This window comes from Neofelis nebulosa, chromosome 11 (assembly GCF_028018385.1).
Source record: "Neofelis nebulosa isolate mNeoNeb1 chromosome 11, mNeoNeb1.pri, whole genome shotgun sequence".
NCBI classification, from domain to species: Eukaryota; Metazoa; Chordata; class Mammalia; order Carnivora; family Felidae; genus Neofelis; species Neofelis nebulosa.
Genome location: NC_080792.1, coordinates 87,880,164 through 87,902,647, shown reverse-complemented (window position 1 = coordinate 87,902,647; position 22,484 = coordinate 87,880,164). Strand labels below are relative to the sequence as shown.

Below are 22,484 nucleotides of genomic sequence, written 5' to 3'. Positions count from 1 at the left end.
GGAACTCGAAGAACATAGAAACTAAGGCCTCCTTCATTCTCCAGGGCTTTCGTTAAGGGTTTTGGGGTCTACGCTAGACAAACCCGGGACAGAAAACTACCTTGTGAATTTTCTTTGGGCCTCAGTGTGCCCTCTTCACACAGCCTTCACCTGGGGAGCATTCTGCTCTGTTACCCAGTTGAAGCAAGTATTGTGATAGCTGCAGCAGAATTTCACTATTAAGACAACAAAGCTGTGCCCAGTTCTCTAGTTATTTTGGCACCAAATACACAGTTTCCAGGGAAACCAGCTTCCCCCCCCTCCCCTTCACTATGCAGGATATTACAATAAGATCTTCCCTGATGCTCAGCTACAATGAGAACTCTCCTCCCAGCCTCCTCTCTGGGGCTTCAGATCCTCCCAGGTGGTATTCTTCAATTTTGCACTGCCTTTACTTTCTGAGCTCAGCTTGGGGTGCGTTTCTCTGTCCCTCTTTCTCAGCGATCTGGGGCCTTTTTCTGTGCGGGGCCCTTTCATGAGTCTCCTTCCCCACCCTCCCTGGCCTTGGGCTGCTCATTGACAAGTTCTGACCCGTGGGGCATGCAGGGAATGACTGAGTAGGCAGAGGAGCTGATAGTTGGCCTGGCTTCTCCTGGGCTGTGCCTGCTCCATTTCCTTGTCGTTTTACGGGGAGCTTTGCCCTAGAGCTGGTGCCTGCATCGAATATAACCATGTCTTTCCTCTGACCAACTGATCGTGGTTCATTTGCTCCCTCATGACTTAACCAACCTGTTTTAATTCCAATATCCAAACAGATTTCAACTATGAGTACGTGCAGAGAGAAGCTCTCAGGGTTCCCCTGATATTTCGAGAAAAGGATGGACTGGGGATTAAGTAAGTTGCTGAAACTAATTGCTTCTTCCCATGTCTCACTCCCTTACAGTTTATAGTTTGGGATGGATTTCCTGAGCCCTTCTCCCCACCTCTCATCACAGAGAAGGATCTTTCTTCACTACCTGGGGATAGAATCTCTTTGTTCAAGGCCTGACAAAGGGGAAAAACTCTCCAAAGACTGATCTTTTTCAGGGAATTTGGGCAGAGACGACAGAGGGTACTTTGAACAGTGTTCACTTCTTTCCCTGACCCATCACAGTTAACGTCCAGCGACTTTCTAAAGAGAACATAGTACTCCCCAAATTAGGAAACTGAGGCAGGGCCTGAGCTGTGAAGGGATTGGCCAGTCTCTAACTCCAGAGGCAGGGTACCTAGATACATATTTTTCTACTCTGGACTCCCACTACGTTGGAAATTGGTCCTTTTCTGTGGAGGGCATGTTTCCTAGGTTGCCAGGCTCCTTGCCTCCTCTTTCTCTGCCCCAGCACCTGCCTCCCCAACAGTGTGTTGTTTGGTTTCCCTTCTCTTTGAGATCTGTCAGAGCTCCAGGTGGGGTGGGGGAGATATCTGACATCAGGGAGGAAGGCTGGAAGAACAGGTTTCCGCCCCTTGGGCTGGGGTGGAGAGGAGGCTGTGGGTGGCATCCCAGCTTGCCTCCCTCTCCAGCATCTACTGCCAGGCTCGCTCAAGAGTCTCATTCCCAGGGTAGAAATCAAACCTCTGGCGTCACTGTGAATTAATAGTGAATGTCAGCACAGTCATTATGGCCTATGTTACCAAATGCCCGGAATTGGAATGATGTGTGTCTTTTTTTTTCCCCTTTGAACTTAAAGGGATCCCTCCAACCCTCCATAGAGCTCCTTTTTATGGAGATTGTTTGCTAGGGGAAGAGACAAAGAGAGGGCTGCTGACCCTAAAAGAAAGCAGGTGTTTGAATGCCTAACTCTAGGACTTACCTTTGACACCACAATTCAGTCTTCCCCTGAAAAGTGGGGTGGACAGTGGATGTCTCATCCACTTTTCTGTGGCAGTGCTGAATTCCTACTGGGGAGAGTGAGGGGGTTTGGTTTGCCTACTGGAGTGAGGAAAGGGCTCGATGGTTGGAGAGTGACCCTCTCTGGGGGCACTCACTGGTCTATCCCCCTCCCTCTGGATTATCTCATTCTGGGTTCCCCAACTGAGAGCCAGGGAACCCTCTTGGAAAAATGGTTTCCCCCTGCCCCAGAGTTGGGTCTAACTCTGTTGTTTCTGGCTTCTCAGCAAATACCTGTGCTTCTCTTTTTCCAGGATGCCTGACCCTGATTTCACAGTCCGAGATGTCAAACTCCTAGTGGGTAAGTTGCTCACTGTGTGTGCAGCTCAGAGATGCCAAAGTTGGGGGGGGGGGACAAGAGGCAGAGGTCTTCGCCACCCTCCTGTTTAGATTCTTAACTGCCTCTGAAAAGAAAGTCCCCGTGGGAGGAGGCAGGAGCAGGTGTGAGCTGCAACCATCTCATTCCGGAGAACAGGGTCAGATTGCAACGTCGTAAGAAGCTGTGTGAGAGGGTGTTGGCCAGCGCACAGTTTTATGAGGGCTTATTTGGACCCTAGCCTCCATCACAACACAATCTTAGATCTCTCCTTTGCATTGTTTGGGGCTTGCTGGGTAAACACTGGGTGCTTTGTGACCCCTGAAAGACTTTCAGACTTTGGAGGGGAGGGATCCTGCTTCCTGCTTCCTCAGGGTTCTAGACAGGTCTAGGGTGGGGTTTGCCACTGAGTACCCAGCATATGCTTATTAACTCCCCGAGCACCTGCCGAGTGTGCTCTGCAGAGTGATCACTTAGTGCTCCAGACTCCTGACCTGGCATTTCAGATGTTACAGGACGTCCTTCAATAAATCCGTTCTTTCCAGAAGTGTTTCTCAAGTAGCTCCTTCTTGGCAGGCAAGTTCAGAGCTGTGAACATGACAGACAAGATCCCTGTCCTCTTGGTTGGAGTGATAGGCAACAGACAAGTAAATAGTTTTTAAAAATCGATACCTTTTTGGAAGATGATAAGGCCTATGAAGAAACAAGGCAGGGTAATGGGCTGTGTCTTAGATGGGCTGGTCAGAGAGGGCCTGGGGTGTGTGTGTGTGTGTGTGTGTGTGTGTGTGTGTGTACATATGGACAGAAGCCTGACTGATGAGAAGCCAGCTGTGGGAAAGAACATTCCAGATTGAGGGATAGGCCAGGTCAAAGGCCAGGAGGTGGGGGACGAGTGGAGTGAGTAAGGGGGAAAGGAGAAAAGGGGAGAGGTCACAGGGCCAGAGTCATGTAGGGCTTTACAGGCCCTGGTGGGGAGTTTGGGTTTGGCTCCCAGTGTGGTGGGAAGCCCTGGGGAGTTTTAAAGTGGGGTGAAGGGGGTAGACATGCAATCTGATCACTCTCTTTGGGAGAGGTTTAAAAACACTTTTTTAATTGACATAAAATTCATAGGCTGTAAAATTCACTGTTTAACCACTTTGGAGTGTATAACTCAGTGCTTTTAGTACATTCACAAGGTTGTGCAGCCATCGCCACGATATGATTTCAGAATCCTATCACCTCTAAAGTCACCTCCCAGTTCTCCTCTGCTTTCAACTCCCAACAACCAGGGATGTGCTTTTTGCCTCCGTGGGTTTGTCTGTTCTGGACATTTCGTGGAAGTGGAATCATATGATATGTGGCCTTTTGTGATTGGCTTCTTTCACTTAGCATCGTGTGTTTGAGGTTCATCCATGTTGTAGCAGGTGTCAGTGCTTCGTTTCTTTTTTTTTTTATTTATTTTTGAGAGAGAGAGAGGGAGAGAGAATGAGTGGGGGAGGGGCAGAGAAAGGGGGACAGAGGATCTGAAGTGGGCTGTCTGCTGTCAGCACAGCAGACATGGGGCTCCAACCCACAAACCCACAAACCTTGAGATCATGATCTAAGCTGAACTTGGACACTTAACTGACTGAGCCACCCAGGCGCCCCAGTGCTTGGTTCCTTTTTATGGCTGAATATGATTCCAGTGGACGTGTGTGCATAGACCACATTTTGTTTATCCATTAATCAGTTGGTGGACATTTTGCTTGTTTCTCTTTCTCTCTGTTACACATAATGCTGCCATGAATATTTGTGTACAAGTTTTTGTGTGAACACATGTTTTCATTTCTCTTGGGTCTACACCTAGTTAATTGGGTCATATGTTAACTTTATTTAACCCGAGGAACTGCCAGACTTTTTCAAAGCAGCTGCACCATTTACATTCCCATTAGGAATGCAGGAGGGCTCCAATTTCTCCACATCCTCGCCAAACCTTGTTATTGCCTGTCCTTTTTTTTCCTGTTTTGATCTTTTTTTTTTTAAGTTTAAGTAGGCTCTACGCCCGACATGGAGTCCAACATGGGGCTCAAACTCAAGACTCTGAGATCGAGACCTGAGCTGAGCTTAAGAGTCGAACATTTGGGGCACCCGAGTGGCTCAAGTTTTTAACCATCCGACTTGAGCTCGGGTCATGATTTTATGGTTCGTGGGTTCCCACATTGGCCTGCTTCAGTTTCTGTGTCTCCCTCTCTCTCTGCCCCTCTCCTGTTCATATTCCATTTCTCTCTGTGTCTCAAAAATAAACAAACATTAAAAAAAAAAGAGTCGGATGCTTAATAGACTGAGCAACCCAGGCATCCCTGCCTGTCTTTTTCTTTTTCTTTTTTTTTTAACGTTCATTCATTTTTGAGAGACAGAGCGGAGGCAGGGGTGGGGCAGAGAGAGAGAGGGGGAGACACAGAATCCAAAGCAGACTCCAGGCTCTGAGCAGTCAGCATAGAGCCTGACGTGGGGCTCGAACCCACAAACCGCGAGATCATGACCTGAGCCAGAGTTGGACGCTTAACCAACTGAGCCACCCAGGCACCCTAGGACATAATTTTTTTTTAAGCTGGATTCTAGAAATGCTGAAGGAAGTGAACATCACAGCAGAAGCTGCAGACTTTCTGACCCTGTGCAGAAGATGGCATGATGGACTCCCAAAATTAAGTCTTGGCACATTCGACTCATTCTGGGGCCACAACCCCACCCTACCCTTTGCTGCTGGACAACCTTAGTTTGAGGCCCACCTCTGCCAGTTGACTGATTTGGGGCATGCTGCTTAATCTACCTAAGCCTCTGTTCCCTCATCTGCAAAATAGATCTAGTAGCAGAATCTGCCTCAGAGGAGGATTCTAGAAGAGAATGAATGAATGCTTGGCATTTCGTTGGCAGACAAGTGCTTGATGAATGGTCCCTGTTATTATTTATTATAAAGGAAGGCCATGGATGTGATAGAATTCTCTTTTTTAGTTTATTTTGTTTTTTTGAGAGAGAGAGAGAGAGCAGGGGAGGGGCAGAGAGAGAGGGAGATCAAGAATCCCAAGCAGGCTCCACACTGTCGGCGCAGAGCCCGATGTGGGCTCTAACTCATGGACCATGAGATCATGACCTGAGCCGAAATCAAGAGTTGGATGCTTAACTGAATGAGCCACCTAGGAGCCCCGATAAAATTCTCTTTATGAGCAAGGATGAAAGCTAGATTCTCAAGTCTGAGGTTCAGGCAACATCAGAGTCTTAGTAATGTTGCTCTTGGCCCTTTTGAGGAACTTAAAAGCCCTTTGCAGTTTTATTTTGCTCTAGTCATTTCCAGGCTTCTACTGCTTTCTTTGCACCTCATTTGTCTGGTTGTTGAAGCAAGAGGACTCAATTAGATGGTCCTCATGTCCTTGCCAGCTCTCGAAAGTCTGGGATGGCAAAGAAGGCAGGAATAGTGATATCTACACCCTATCTCTCTTGGCATTTCTGTGATGATCAAATGGATTGATGGGTATTGAAGTGCTTTGTGAAGATATAGTGTGTTCCATGCAGTTAGCATGGGGTATTATGCCCATTTTAACCTCTGAGAGTGCACGCAGGCTTCCGGGGAGCAGCAAAAGGGCACATACTTCACAGTGACATAAATGGCAAATGTAACTCAAGCTGGCCTAAGCAAAACAGAATTCACTGGCTTACATAATAGGTTTAGAGTGTGACCTTCAGGCACGTCTACATCTAGGTGTTCCAAGGAGATCTTGAGAGGTTGACTCTTCTTTTTCCTTTCTGCTTCCCTCTTTGGCTTCCTCTTTCTGCTTCATTCTTGGGCAAGCTTCTCCCCATGTGGTGGCAAAGACGGTGAGCCAGCAGCTCCGGCTTCTATCCTGCCAGCTCAGGTTCTCCTTCCTGACCTGCCAGTCGTTCCATCAAATGTCTCTGGATTGGCTCTGATGGCTTTAGCAGCACCCCACCCCTGGAACTGGTGGCTGGGGTCAGCTGCAGCACAAGCAAGTGATCTGGGAGTGGGGAAGGGGCGATTATCCAGGGTTGCTGGGCGACATTAACATGTCCCAAACGTAAATAGGAGTTCTGCCTTGGAAGGTAGGGTATGGGGAAGGCTGCGCCAACCCTGTCAGTGTGGGATCTCACCCTCTGTCTTCTAGACTCTTGCCCCCTCCCCAGGCCTCATACCTTGGGAGGCAACTGTTCTAGAAGGGGCCAGCTATTGAGGCACCGGTTGCAGCCACAGATTCTTCTCTAATGCCGTAAATCAGGCTTTGATCCATCAGCCCCATTTATGTGCCTTCTGGGAATTCAGATACCTGGTCTCCGTTCCTAACTCCTCGCCTTTAAAAACAAAAAAGGCACTTTGCATTTTTAGGACACGGTACACTTTAAAAAAAAAAAAAGGCTTTTTATTGAAGTATAATGTACATATAGAAAAGTGCACGTATGATAACCATACATCTTGATTAATTTTAACAAATTGAACGTACTATGGTCACTGGCACTCCAGAATCAACCCGTGTCCCTATCCAGTCACTGCCCTCCATTGTCATCCTGACTTCTAGCAGCGTGGATGAATTTCGCCTGTGTTCATCCTACTTTTTGACGGTGGAATCAGGCAGGCGTCTACTTTTACTTTCAGCTTCTTTTGCTCAGCTTGGTGTTTATAAGACTCATCGATACTGTTGTGTATAGTTGTAGGTGGTTTATTTTCATTGCTGTAGTTTTCTGTTGTGTGACTATTTCCCTATTTATGTATTCATCCTATTATTATTATTGTTGTTTATTTTTTGTAAGTGGGCTTCATGCCCAGCACAGAGCCCAATGCGGGGCTTGAACTCATGACTCTGAGTTCATGACCTGAGTTGAGATCCAGAGTCAGATGCTTCACTCACTGAGCCACTCAGGTGCCTCTATTCATTCTCTTATTAATGGGCACTCTGATAGCTGCCAGTTTAAGGCTGCTATGAGCACCCCGGGACATGACTTTTGGTGAACAGATGGGTGCATTTCAGTCGGGCATATACCTAAGAGTGGAACTGTTTGGGTCACAGGGTATGAGCACGTGTTTAGTTTTAGTAGACACTGTCAGTAACCGTCCACAGGGCTTGCTCTGCATCCTCACCAAGAGTTCATGTTTCCATCCTTTTTTTTTTTTTTTAAAGTAGGCTCCACACCCATCACGGAGTCCAGTTCGGGACTTGTACTCACGACCCTGAGATCAAGACCTACCTGAAATCAAGAGTCAGACAGTTAACCAACTGAGCAACCTAGGCTCCCCTTTCCATCCTTTTTTTTTTTTTTTTTTTTTTTTTGAGAGACAGAGAGCGCAAGTGAGCAAGGAGAAGAGAGAAAGAGAGAGAGAGAGTCCCACGAGGGGCGGGGAGAGAGAGAGAAAGAGAAGCGGGGCTCACCCTGGGCTTGTGCTTTACCTGAAGCAGGGCTCCCGCTTACCCGATGTGGGACTTGAACTCACGAACTGTGAGATCATGACCTGAGCCAAAGTCAGATGCTTAAGGAGTGAGCCACCCAGGTGCCCCATCCTTTTAATTTTAGTCACGCTTCTGTGCTGGAGGAAGTATAGTTTTATCACATGGTGGTTTTAGTTTGCATTTCTTTAATAACTAATGAAATTGAACTCTGTTTCATATGTTTATGTGAGCTGTCTGATCAAGTCTTTTCTCCATTAGTTTGAAGGGTTGTCTCTTGTTGATTGTAAGAAGCATTAGTTTGCGAGGGCCGCCATGACGAAGTACCGTAGACTGGATGATTTAAATAACAGAACATTTTTTTTAAAGTTTTTAGATGTTTATTTACTTACTTTGAGAGAGAGAGAGAGAGAGAGAGAGAGAGAGGGAGGGAGCATGAACAGGGGAGGGGCAGAGAGGGAGGTAGAGCTAGAATCCCCAGCAGGCTCCGTGCTGTCAACACAGAGCCCAACACAGGGCTCAAACCACGAGCTGTGAGATCGTGACTTGAGCCCAGATTAAGAGTCTGACGCTTAGCTGACTGAGCCACCCAGGCACCCTGCAGAAATTTATTTTCTCACAATTATGGAGCTAGAAGTCCAAGATGGAAGTGTTTGTTGTGGGGCTGGTTTCTCTGAAGACCTCTCCCCTTGGTTTGTAGATGACTGTCTTCTCCCTGTGTCTTCATATGGTCTTCCCTCTGTTTCTGTGACCTAATCTCTTCTTATATCAGTCTTGGGACACCTGGGGGGCTCAGTTGGTTAAGTGTCTGATTCTTGATTTCAGCTCAGGTCATGATCTCAACAGTTCATGAGATCGATCCCCACATCGGGCTGTGCGCTGACAGCACAGAGCCTTCTTGGGATTCTCTCTCCATCTTTCTCTGCCCCTCCCTCACTCATGTGCATGCTCTCTCTCTCTCAAAATAAATACATAAGCTTAAAAAAAGGGGGACATCAGTCTTGTTGAATTAGGGCCCACCCTAAAGGTCTTATTTTAACTTAATTACCTCTTTAAAGACTGTTCTCAAACATGATTACATTTTGAGATCCTGGGGGTTAGGAGCTCAACACATAAATGTTAGGGGACACAATTCAGCCGACAACATAAAGTTTCTTGATCTATTCTGGATATGATTATACATTCCAAAATCTCTTACTTTGTGGATTGTGTTGCCTTTTCACACCCCTAAAGGTGTCTTTGAATGAACAGACAGACGTTCTTTATTTTTAACATAGACCGTTTAGCGATTCTTGGTCTATTACTTATTTTGTGTTTTGTTTCAGAAATATTTGCATACTCCAGGGTTGGAAGATCTTCATGTGTTTTTCTCAAAAAAAGCTTTATCGTTCAGACTTTCACGTTTAGGTCTGTAGTTTATGTGGAATTGATTCTTGTGTTTGGTGCACAATAAGGGTCACGATCCCTTTTCTCCTGCGTGTATATCCAGTTAATCCAGTACCGTGATTGAAAAAGCATCCTCTCCCCACGGCAATGAAGTATTGTCTTTGTCGTAAATCAGGTGACTGCTTTTGCATGCGTCTGTTTCTGGATGCTCCAGTGTGTCCCCTGAGCAGCTCCCCGCATCCTGCAAATAACGGGCTCAATCCCAGATAATCCATTTAAGAAGAATGGGATATTTTCACATATGTGGGTTGGGAGTTGGGGGTATAGGGAGACTGGGAAAGAATTCTAGTTGCCTCTGAAGATGCTTTAAACTTTCTGAGAAAACATATCCATAAAGTGCTGGGTCCCCACTCACTCTCTACCAATTGTGTCACTGATTGTGTCCTGCATATTATCTTACCGTATTTCTCTCTAAAGAGGATATCCTAGCTCACCGATGTTTTCTTTGACCCCTTTTCTTGAAAAATATTCATGACAAATCACCTCATTCAGTATTTATTTATCCAATTATAGAAATAATCACCTGTCTTTTACTGTCCGTTTACCAAATGGCCTCATTGTGTCCTCACCAATAATCATATAAATTGTTACTGTTCACTCTCCCGTTGGGGATCCGAGGCTCAGGGGGAACAACCCACATGGCCCGTGGATGGGCGATCTACATGGGACCTGAACTCAGCTCTGGGTGCTTCCCACACTTTTGCTTCATGACTTTCTCCTCCATTCATTCTTCCTTCATAGTGTTACTGGTGTCTGCATTGTGTCTGGTGAAGGAGACTCACCAGACTTGGATGTGCCCTTGACGGGTTGTGCTTAGTAAATTCTCACACTTGAGAAATCAAAGATAGCTGGGGCGCCTGGGTGGCTCAGTCGGTTGAGCATCCAACTTCAGCTCAGGTCATGATCTTGAGGTTTGTGAGTTCAAGCCCCGCGTTGGGCTCTCTGCTGTCAGAGCGGAGCGTGGAGCCTGCTTTGGATCCTCTGTCCCTCCCTCTCTCTGCCCCTTTCCCACTTGTGCTCTCTGAAAAATGAATAAATATTAAAAAAAAAAAAAAAGTCAAAGATAGCTGACTTGCCTCCAGACCTTTCTTTCTTTCTTTTTTTTTTTTAAGTTGGTTTAAAATCATAGACACTTTACATTTGAAACTCTGGAAGAGTTTGTTTTTGTTTTTGTTTTAATGTTTATTTTTGAGAGAGAGAGAGAGAGAGAGAGAGATCATGACTTGAGCCGAAGTCAGACACTTCACCGACTGAACCACCCAGGTGCCCCTCTGGAAGAGCTCTTAGAATTCCTCTAGTCTTGCTTTCCCCTTACACAGGTGGGAAAAACTGAGGCCTGGAGACAAGTGACTTGCAAGTTGCCTGGACAGCAGATGGCATATCAGATTCAAACATGGGTTTGAATTTCAGTGATTGGGAGAAGATGATGCTTGTAAATGGAAACCCAGAGGAAAAGTAGACTTGTGCGGGGGGTGTGGATGGGCTTAGTTCTGGCCACGTTGAATGGAGCTCGGGAGAGAAATCCAGGGTGGACAGATGGCACGGGAGGCATCCACCTGGCAGAACAGATAGAAACTCAAGCAGAGGAAGGTGCATGAAGTCAGGAAGGCTAAGACTCCTGAGTGCCAAGGAAGGAGAGTTTCAGAGGAGTTCGGTTATAGTTCTTTTTTTTCCCTTTTTTCTTTTCTTTTTTTTTTTTTTTTTGTTAAATAAGTTTTAAAAATTAATTTATTTTTTTAATTTTATTTTTAAAATATTTATTTTTGGGAGAGTGCAAGCGGGAGAGGGGCAGGGAGAGGAGGACAGAGGATTTTGAAGTGGGCTCTATGCTCGTAGGCTGACAGCAGTGAGCCCCATGTGGGGCTCAAACTCATGAACCTCAAGATCATAACTTGAGCCAAAGTCAGACGACGCTCAACCAACTGAGCCACCCAGGTGCCCCTATTTCTTTCTTTCTTTTCTTTAATGTTTATTTATTTTTGAGAAAGAGAGACAGAGTGTGAGCTGGGGAGGGGCAGAGAGAGAGGGAGACATAGAATCTGAAGCAGGCTCCAGGCTCCGAGCTGTCAGCACAGGGCCCGACACGGGGCTTGAACTCACGAACTGTGAGATCATGACCTGAGCCAGAGTCAGATGCTTAACTGACTGAGCCACCTAGGCACCCCTTTTTTTTCTTTAAGATGAGCCCCAGCTCACTGGTTTGTCCTATTTCCCTTTCCTTGGAATGCCAGTGTTCTGAAATCAAAATCTTGACTGTACCTGGGCCTTGGGGAGCTAAACTTGCTTCTGCCCACTGTTTACCTAATAGAAATCACTCCCCTGTGGGTAGCTCCTTAGACTGGAACTACTCTCATTAGCTGTTACTTCCTGAGATCTTAGAAGCCAGGAACCTCTGCTGTATTTTTTCGTCTGATCCACATAAAACTGTATTTGCCACTATTCCCATTCCATAGATGTCAAATTGAGGCTCAGAGTGATTTGTCCACAAATAGCTAGTGTGTGGAGTTGCTGATTTGTGCCCATATCCATTTGACTAAGGAGCTGTTCTCTTAACTTCTGCACAGTACCGTGGCTGGCTCTTGGTTTCCCATAATCCAGAGCTCTGTAGTATTTTTGGCTTGAGTGTCTGTTTGGATTTTCTTGGCTGATTGGGTTTCACCCTGATTTGTTAGCCTGGGTTTGTATCTTCTTCCGTTTTTTTTTTTTTTAAGTTTATTTATTTTTGAGAGTGCAGAGAGAGAGGGGACAGAGGATCCCAAGCAGGCTCTGTGCTGACAGCGGTGAGCCCAACGTGGGGCTCAAACTCATGAACTGTGAGATCATGACCTGAGCCGAAGTCAGATGCTCAACCAGCCAAGCCACCCAGGCGCCCCTGGTTTGTATCTTACGCTCATCTGTCTATGAGGGTCGGGATCTTGCATCCGGGGCACAGAGGACATCCTGGTATTGGATCTGTGCTGGAGATAATTTTTAAAGGTGCAGAGGTGAGGAGCCAGAAGATATCAGTGCTTAGGGAGAACTTAAGGACCTTTGTAAGCACCTTACTTCACAGTGAAGACACTGAAGCCTAGACCCTACAATAGATCTGTCCCATGTGGTGCAGATAGTGTCTGCTCTGGGCCCTCCCCTTTCCCTCATACCTTCAGTTTGGGAGAGTGTCCTCAAAAGGACTCCTGCTTTTAAGTTTACAAAGTGCTTTCAGTAATCGTGTCAGAAGGTCCTATTCTCTTCACTTTACAGATGAAGAAACAGAGACCCAGAGAACTTCAGGCATATACATACCAAAGGCTTCACCGCTAGGAAAGAGTGAGATTTGAACTGTGGCCAGTGCTTTTGCTAATAAACACTACCTCTGTGAAATGGATGAGGAGACACTTTCAAGGAGCAGAATAAAAAACCATTTGAGAAACTTGAGGAAGAAAGAGAGGGTTCCAGAACGACGATGGAGGACAGTTGTGGGCACTCTCAGGAGGAGTTTGGGGTCAGTGCCTGTGTATACTTTATATTAGTGTTCAAGGTGACTTTCAGCAGCCTCTTCCCGGCTCTGAGCCCGTGGCTCTTGGAGCTGACTGATGGGGCCTTCAAAGCAAGGGCCGTGGGGCTATGGATTAATTTCTGCAGCTGGAATTTGTTGGATGTGTGTGTAGCCTGTGAGCTCAGAGAACCAATGAGAATGGGGGGGCGGGGAGGAGAGAGCAAAGGAGGGGGGTTGAGCTGCTGGCCTACTTAGGGACGCCAGACACTGCTCAACGTGGAAAATTTTCCCTGTAACCCGTTGACTTCAGAAGCCGAAGAGTTCCATTGCTCTGGGTCCCTTGCAGGATCCAAAGGGCAGCTTGTCCCTGTCACCCGCTCCAGAGGTGGCTGCTCCCAACGCTTGGAGGGCCACATTCCATTGTTAGCACTGATCTGTCCCTTCTTCTGTCCCTTGGGGGCACACGCCTCTTCCCCCGGTACTGAGCTTCCTGCTCAGAGACCTGGCATTTACAGCCAGCTCTCCTTTGCCATCAGCAGCAGACCAGACTGGGAACCTGAGAAGATGGAGGGCTGATTCTTAATCTCCCAGCTCAGACTGAAGAGGACAGGCAGGCCCCACAGGCCCCAGTGTCCCCAGTGACCCCTGGGGCAAGCCTGTGGGTCTTGTCCCCCACATGCTTCTCTCCGGTTCATGTTTAAGGGATCTGATCTATTTAAGAAGTAGGCTAAAAATCAGTGTGTCGGTCCTAGAAGAGGACCTGAAAAGACCTAACCCAGTGGTTTTCAAAGGGAAATCCCCAGAATCGGTCTGAGTTCTCAGCGCACCCCCCCCCCCCCTTCCTGCTTTAACCTGAGCTGCTTGTTTTTATTTATGCCTTTGGCTCTTGTCAGAGCTTCTGTTTGAAGAAGGAGTTCTATGGTGGTAAAAACAGAAGTGTAAAGGTCATTCTTCCTGCCTTTGCACATGAGGCAACTGAGGCCTGGAGCAGGGTCAGTTAGGGTTGCTGGGACTGGAACTCAGCCCAGGGCTCTTGACACTGTTCCAGGTGCCCTGGAGGCATCTACCGCTCTTTGCGTGGCCTCCTGTGGGAGGAGCCAACAAACCAGGCACCCTTGCCTCCAGTGTGGGTCTTCATGTGAGAATACAAGAGCCTGTTACGGGGCTGTGTCTTCAGGGTTAAAATCGCGGGGCCTAAGAAGACCACATATGAGGCAGGGGCATGAGCTCCCTTTCCCCCATCTGTCTGATTGGGACACCTCCTCATTTCCTATTCAAAACGTCAGGACCCAGACCAGCTCTGTGGGTAGTGGCTAAGTGCGTTGCACACCCTACCATGTGCCAGACATTGTGTTAGGTTTTCTTACATCAACGGGCCCCTTTTACAAATGAACACCCTCCCAATTCTAGAAAGGGTAAATGAGTCCCCTGAAACCACAGAGCTAGGAACAGAGCTGGGATTTGCTGGAGAGAATTTAAAAAAGTAATGAGGAGAGGGGTGCCTGTGTGGCTCAGTCAGTTAAGTGTCAGACTCTTGATTTCAGCTCAGGTCATGATCTCATGGTTCATGAGTTTGAGCCCCACCTCAGGCTTCGTGCTCACAGGGCAGAGCCTGCTTGGGATTCTCTCTCTCTCCCTCTTTTTCCTTCTCTCCCCTGCTCTCTCTCCCTCTCAAAATAAGTAAATAAGCTTTGAAAAATAAAATAAATAAGACCTTAGTCATAATAGCATTATCACACCTCATCTTCTAAAAACAACAATTCCTGGGATGCCTGGGTGGCTCAGTTAGTTAAGTGTCCGACTTTGGCTCAGGTCATGATCTCACAGTTCGTGAGTTCAAGCCCCGCGTCGGGCTCTGTGCTGACAGTTTGGAGCCTGGAACCTGCTCTGGATTCTGTGTCTCCCTCTCTCTCTGCCCCTCCCCCACTCACACTCTGTCTCTCTCTCTCTCAAGAAATAAACATTAAAAAAGATAAAAATAAATAAAAATAAAAGAATAAAAACAATAATTCCTTAAAATGAGTAAATATCAGATGTACCTGGCTGGCCCAGTCAGTAGAGTGTGCACCTCTTGATCTTGGGGTTGTGAGTTCAAGCCCCACATTGGGCATAGAGCTTACTTAAAAAAATAATTAATTTAAAAAATAAATAAAATATGTAAATATCTATATTTATTGTTCAAACTCCCAGTTTCATGTTACCATACATATCACTTCTTTGTTTTGTTTTGTTTTGCCAGTTCTATGAGTCAGAAGGTAAATAATGTCCTTATATTGTGATTGGTTGTGATGCCTTTTAAGTCTCTTATTTATAATCTCTAGGCCCTCCTACCATCTCATACCAGTCTGAAGAAGTTGGATTGTTTGACCTGTAGAGTTTTCATGGTCTGGATTTTGCCAATAGCATTCCCTTGGAGTAGCTTGTGTTCTTTCTTGTGTAGTTTCTGTAAATTGGCAGTTGGATGTAGACTCCTGATCAGTTTCGGGTTCATTTCTGTCTCTCCACACAGAAATGTACTCATTCATTCATTCATTCATTCATATTTTCTGGCAACACTACTTCACAGATGATGTTCTGTTCTTCCATCAGGAGGCACATAATGGCAGGTCATCTCTCTCTCTCTCTCTCTCTCTCTCTCTCTCTCTCTCTCTCTCTGATGTTGGCAGGCATTGATGTTTGATATCTAGCTTCATTATCGTGTTGGGGCTACAAGGTTGGTGACGGTCTAGTTTGATCATCCTTTGTCATTTGTTGACTGGAAGACACCTGGAGAGACACTTCCCCTATTCTGCTGTTTGTTTCAGCCTAGCCCTTATCTTAGACTCAAGCCCGTGGTCACTTCTCCCCACCTCTTTCTGCCTCCCTTGAAAGTGTGCTATCATTTCTGCACTTCTCCCTACTTTCTGGGGGCCGGAACCCAGCAGAGTTGAATTTTCTAGGTCCTCGCGTTTCCCTGGGGGTTTATGTTTATGGAGCCCAGGCACCTAAAAGAACTGACTTCCCTCCTCCCTTTCTTCCTGCTTCAAGCCCTCCCACAGACTGTGGTTTCCAGGACACCTGGGGAACTGGATGGAGCTCCCCTGCACACCAAGGAAACTATTCTTAGAACCAGTGTCTTGACCTTCTGCTCCAGACCCAGTCACTCAGCTTCACACACCCTCGGGCCTCTTTCCTGCATACCCTTACTCCACCCCCCCCACCCCCCCCCCCCCCCCCCCCCCCCCCCCCCGTCAGCCCCAGCTGCTCCTCACTGCTCCCATCCCTCCAGGCCCTGACTTCCCTTTTCATCAGAGGGTGGGGGGCCGGCTGAGGTGGGGTCAGCTGGGGCCTGCACCTGGCTAAGAGCAGAGGGAAGTGAGGATGCGTTGAGAGCCCTGGGGATTGTGATGAGGGTGATGGGAGCCTGGTGTGTGTTCAAAAAAGAAAAAACGGGCCTCTCCCACCCACGTCCTTCTGTGTTCAGGGACAGTTGTCGCACTGGTGGGGCTCCTGGTTGCTCAGGATTTCCAGATGTTTTTCAGGTTGGGGGGCTTCATCTCTAGCGTGGAGAGGGTTACACATACCCACCTTGAGGCACCCCCAGGCCATTTCTCAGTCTGACTGTTACTTATATGTGAGATCATATGTCATATGCTGGGCGGAACATATAACTGGAAAACACCAACATTATTTATTCATTCCACAAGTATTTTCACTGAGTTCTTGTTATGGGCCAGGCTCTCTGTTCTAGATGTGTGGGACAGAGTAGTGAGCAAGACAGACAAGACTCCTGCCCTCATGTTGTTTACAGAGTAGTAGGGGAGAGAGACAAGAAACAAGCTGACAAAGAATTAGCATCTAGGATTAAGTGGTAGGATGTCATTGGTGGATGACATTTTCTCTTTTCGAAGCTTCTAGTCAACTACGTTTAGTTACAGGGTATGTCTGTCCTGTAACGCCTAGGACAGTGGTGGGGGTTGGGGGGGGGATGCGGTGGGGGAGGCCAGGGGGGCAGAATAGCCCTTCTCTGCCTTTGGGGATATTTATGGAACCCTGTGGGGTTACCCTGTCATTCTCTCGCCCTGCTTTTGGTTTGCTGAGGCTGCCATGGCACCACACCCTACGTGCTTAAAACCACAGAAGTGTATTCCCCCACAGTTCTGGAGACCAAAAGTCTGAAATCAAGGTGTTGGCAGGGCCAGGCTTCCTGGGAAGTCTCTAGGCGAGAATTCTCCAGAGATTCCTCCAACTTCTGGCAGTTGCTGGCTTCTTTGGTGTTCACACATTGGCTTGTGTCTGCATGATTTCAATGTCTGCCTCCATCTTTATGTCACTGTGTCCCCTCTGTGTGTGTCCAAATTTTCCGTGTCTTATAAGGACATTGGTATTGGCTAAGGGCCCACTCTCATCCACTCTGACCTCATTTTAGCTTGATGACAAATGCAAAGACCCCATTTCCAAATAGGGTCCATTTACAGGTGTCCAGGGTTGGGACTTGAACATCTCTTTTTGGGGACACAATTCAACCATAGGAGCCCGCGGGGTAAGCCGGTTAGTGGGATAGAGGACACTAAGGTTAGGCCCAGGAGAGGAGGGAGCCAACACCGGGCTGTGCCTTTCATACCTCCAGCATTTCGTATGGGCCACCTCAGTTGACTCCACAGTTTGTTTTTTTTTTAAGTTTATTTATTTATTTTGAGAGAGAGAGAGAGAGAACGAGCGGGCGAGGGGTGGAGAAAGGGAGAGAGAGAATCCCAAGTAGGCTCTGAGATGTCAGTGCAGAGCCCAGTGTGGGGCTTGATGTCACAAACTGTGAGATTGTGACCTGAGCCAAAATCAAGAGTCGGACACTTAGCCAACTGAGCCACCCAGGTGCCCCTAGTTTTATTATTTTTTAAAATACCTTGGGGCACCTGGGTGCCTCAGTCAGTTGAGTGTCTGACTTTGGCTCAAGTCACGATCTCGAGGTTTGTGAGCTCGAAGCCTGGAGCTTGCTTTGGATTCTGTCTCCCTCTCTGCGTCTCTCTCTCTCTCTCTCTCTCTCTCTCTCTCAAAAAATGAATAAACATAAAAAAAAATAAATAAAATACCTTGACGTATGCAGGGAAATAACATTTTTAGGGGGTCATGGTACAGTTTTGGAAATTATTGCACCCTTGTAAGTAAATGATACTATTGAACTAGATTACTTTAAAGCTGCAAAAGTCATAGGTTAGATTACTTTAAAGCTGCAAAAGTTTATAGGTTAATATATGTGTGTCTGTTGCGGGGGTTCTGTATACATGGAAATAAACAGGAGTTGTAAGTGTTGCATAAAATATCTTACAAAAGGCAAGTGTCATGGTATATGCAAGGCACATACATATTTGAAAACACACTTGTGCCCACAATTTACTCACAGTTACATGTGGATATGAATGTCCTGTAAGGAAGGTGTTACGTGTTTTAAAGAAACCACTAATTTGGGGGCACCTGGGTGGCTTAGTCGGTTAAGCGTCCGACTTCGGCTCAGGTCATGATCTCATGGTTTGTGAGTTCGAGCCCTGTGTCAGGCTCTGTGCTGACAGCTCGGAGTCTGGAGCCTGCTTCGGATTCTATGTCTCCCTCTCTCACTGCCCCTTTCTCTTCCCCGCTCTGTTTTTCTCTCTCGAAAATAAACATAAAAAAAAAAATTACCACTAATTTCAAGAGGTGAAGGGGAGTGGAAGGTACAGGCTTCTACTTACGGAATGAATAAGTCATGGGGACGAAAGGCACAACATAGGGAGTACAGGCAGGAGTTGTCCCAGTGTCATGTGGTTTCAGGCAGTAGCTCCAATTAGTGCTGAGCATAACATGACACAGAGACTTGTCAAATCACTGTTGTACACTTGAAACTGATGTAACATTGTGTGGCAGATGAACTGCAATGAAATATATATATGTGTATCAGCAACTTGTACATTACGATGTACATACCATGAATAACTGACTATAGAACATCTAATTTATTTTAGAGTTTTTCTAATGTAAATATGTGTGTACATTATGATACATGTACATGTTAATGTATATCTATATTATTGTTTACATATGTGACATATTTATACACACATGCCTATTACATGCATTATGTGTATATCATATGTGTGTACATATAACATGTGCTCACAAAAACGGATAAATTTACCCAGTTTTAAGAGGATTTTTTTTAGAACCAGATTTGGGCTGTTATGTTTTTTGACATCTTTTTAGTACAGTCTTTGATTTTCGTTGTATATAAGTTGGCATCATACATAATACTGACTCGATAGAATAGTATTGATATGATGACCTACTATTTTAGAGTTGTCAAAATTGTACATTTATTGTGCAAGTTTGGGACTCAGGTTAATGAGTCAGAAGTATTCTGAAAGAGAAGGGGTTGATATGTACATTCTTGTCATTTTATTTTATTTTATTAATTTAATTTAATTTAATTTAATTTAATTATTTTGAGAGAGGGAGTGTGCATGCGTGTGTAAGCAGTGGTGGGGGGTGAGGAGCAGAGGGAGAGTGAGAGAGAGAATCTTAAGCAGGCTCCACGCTCAGCACAGAGTGCGACATGGGGCTTCAGCTCTCAAACCGTGAGGTTGTGACCTGAGCTGAAATCGAGAGTCAGATGCTTAACTGAGCCACCCAGGTGCCCTGACAATCTTGTCATTTTAGACTGGCAGGGACAGGAAGCTGTGACTTGCATATACAAATCTTTAGTTTGTATGCAGTGAGATGCCATAGCACATTTGGTACCTTTAAGAGCCTTTCATTTGCCTCCAGCATTAATTGTCTGAATGTTAAACAAAAATTTTTTAATTAAAAAAATGAAATTTTAAATGACACCTAATTAATTAAATTTTTAATTAAAAATGTTTTTTTCACAACTGTTTTTTGAGGTAGGTGGTCTTATCTCTGTTGTAGATGAGGACATTGGGGTACTTTGTTTAAAGATCTTATGCTCTGAGGAAAGACAGGAACCTGAAACATGAGTCCTTTGATCCATTTTTGCATGTGGAATGTATTATATATGCTGAAAAGTTAAAAAGAAAATTCTAAAACGAACGCCTGCCACCCAGGTTAGGAAGGATTGTAATTCCTTACATGTTCCCGTGAGACCCTCCCACCCCAGAGGTGCCTGTTGTCTTGTGTTCTGGGGCTGCCATAACAAAGTACCACAAACCAAGTGGGTTAAAACCACAGAAATTTATTCTCTCAGTTTTAGAAGCCAAAGTCCAAAATCCAGGTGTTGACTGCATTGGTTCCTTCTAGAGTTTCTGAAGGAAACTCCTGCTTTGCCTTTTCCTACTTTTGGTAACTCCAGGCATTGCTTGGCTTATAGATACATTATTTCACACTCTCCTCCATCTTTCACTTGACCTTGACCTTCTTCTAAAGACACTAGTGATGGGATTTAAGACCCACTCTCAGTCCAGGACAATCTCCTCTTGAGATCCTTACACTAATTACCTCTAAAAGACCCTTTTTCCAAATAAGGTCCTATTCAAAAGTTCTGGGTAAATCTTTTGGAGGGTCACCATTCCACTGCCATCTTGAATTTTGTTTATCCTTTCCTGGTCTCACTTTAGGGTTTCCCACCTCTCCCTGCATCCCTAAGCCCTGTTAAGTTGTGAAGAACTGAGCCCATGCATACACCTATCACCTCCCTAGGGGAGGGAAGGGCATTGTGGGCGGTTTGTGAAGCCTCTGCAGAGAGAGAAGCTGAAATAGTGCATGGCTCAAGCTCTTGGTCCATGATGAAGGGAGACTCACAAGAAACAATTAGGTAAAAGGAGACAGAGAGAGAGAGAGAGAGAGAGAGAGGAAGAAATGAAGTCTTGTTCTTGTCAGGTTGGAGGAAGTATATGAGATTTAAATTCATATCTTACATTGCTTTGAAAAATAATTTATTGTGGGTGCTTGGGTGGCTCTGTTGGTTAAGTGTCTGACTTCGGCTCATGGTTTGTGAGTTCGAGCCCTGTGTCGGGCTCCATAATGACAGCGCAGAGCCTGCTTGGGATCCTCTCGCTCTGTGCCCCTCCCCCACTCGTGCTTTCTCTCTCTCTCTCTCAAAATAAATAAAACCTAAAAAAAAAAAAAAAAGAATTTATTGAGGTGAAATTCACATAACATAAAATTAACCATTTTAAGGTACACAATTCAATGGCATTTGTTACATTCATAATGTTGTGCAACCATTACTTCTCTGTTGGTTCCAAAACATTTTCATCACCCTGAAAGGAAACGCATAGCCATTAACACTCATTCCTCATTCCTATCCCCCAGCCCCTGGCACCCACTAACCTACTTCTAGTCTCTGTGGACTTACCTTTTCTGTACATGTTATATAAATGACTTCATGAAATATGTGACCACTGGTGGGGCGCCTGGGTGGCTCAGTCGGTTAAGCGTCTGACTTCGGCTCAGGATCTCGTGGTTTGTGGGTTCGAGCTCTGCGTCGGGCTCTGCTGACAGCTCAGAGCCTGGAGCCTGACTCCCATTCTGTGTCTCATTCTCTTTCTGCCCCTCCCCGGCTTGTGCTCTGTCTCTCAAAAATAAATAAATGTAAAAAAAAAAAAAAATGTGACCATTGGTGTTTGGCTTCTTTCACTGAGTATCATGTTTTTGTTTTTGTTTTCCAAGTTTATTTATTTTGAGAGAGAGTGAGCAAGCAGGTGAAGTGCAGAGAGAGGGGCCAGGAGAGAGAATCCCAAGCAGTCTCTGAGCTGTCAGTGCAGAGCCTGATGTGGGGCTCTATCTCACGAACCGTGAGATCATGACCTCAGCTGAAATCGAGAGTTGGATGTTCAACCTGCTGAGCCATGCAGGTGACCCGATGCGAGACTTTTGAAAGAAAAAAGTTACTTTTAGAATAACCAACTTTGTTGGTCATTTAGTGCCTGAGTTGTTTTGTTTAATAACATTTTTATTGAGGTATCATTCACATGCCCTACAATTCAACTATTTAAAGTGTCCAATTCAGTGGCTTTTCATCTGTCCACAGAGCTGTGCAAACATCGCCACAGTCTGTTTTAGGACATTGTTATCACCCGCCATAAAAATCTCACACCTGTTAGTCATCCCTGTTATGTTTTAGGATCTGAAGTAGTCAGTCCATTGGACTGGCTGGCAGAGATTTAAGTGGCTCTGACTTTCTACTGCTTAATTTTCTCCACCTGTAATTATAGATGAACTTGGCCAATTAGGTAACAATACCTATCTTTAGGCACTTTATGGAAGTGTTTCATGTGCATTATCTCCCTTAAGGCTCAGATCAACCTGTGGGCAAGCTGCCATTTTTGTCCCCATGTTACAGATGGGGAAACTGATAGAGAAACTAAGAGGCCCAACGTCCAGCTGGTTTTTGATCCATGAAGTCTTTCCTTAATTTGTTGTGCTGATAGAGGCGACTGAGCTCCAGTCTTCAGTGCGGACTTGCATGAGCCTCTAGGTCTGTGATTGTTATCTACCTGCCCAGCAGTCCTTCCACAGCGGGCTTCGCAGACATGACCTTGTGCAAAGTTTGGAAGGAGAGGCTGCGGGAGGTGGGAGGCTGGCCAGAGATGGGGGAGGGTTTGGGTGCCTGTTCTTCTTTCAACTCCCCTGCTGTAATAGCAGCCTCTGCCAAGTGGGCTTCCCAGAAAAGCTGAGCAGAGCCTACCTGCTCCAGGAGCCCCGGGTAAGGTAGGAGCCAGCACTGTCCAGAGCAGGCCAGAATTTCCAGCAAAGTTCAGGGATGCCCCCTGGTGGATCTGCACTCCTGAAGCAAAGACAAAGCTGTTCTCCGAGTCTTCCCAGGATCTGTGGGGTCAGGAGCCAGTCCCTGAAGGCAGAGATCATTTTTCAACCATAGCATGTGATCTGGATTCAGTATTGCATAGGACAGGAACAGGAGTCAGGGGACAGGAGCCTGGGCACCGGATTAGATTGAATTGGCATCAC

At 46.0% G+C, this 22,484-nt stretch overlaps 1 protein-coding gene across 6 annotated transcripts in view; it reads left to right on the top strand.

Moving 5' to 3' along the window:
- The window catches only part of KDM2B (lysine demethylase 2B), a 154,901-nt gene that overhangs the window by 31,219 nt on the left and 101,198 nt on the right, over positions 1–22,484 (top strand). For all 6 annotated transcript variants that reach the window (XM_058691304.1, XM_058691307.1, XM_058691302.1 and 3 more), the window contains 2 exons: positions 795–873; positions 2,161–2,207. In XM_058691304.1, the coding sequence (XP_058547287.1) occupies positions 795–873; positions 2,161–2,207 (126 nt within the window). The remainder of the gene's footprint in view (positions 1–794; positions 874–2,160; positions 2,208–22,484) is intronic.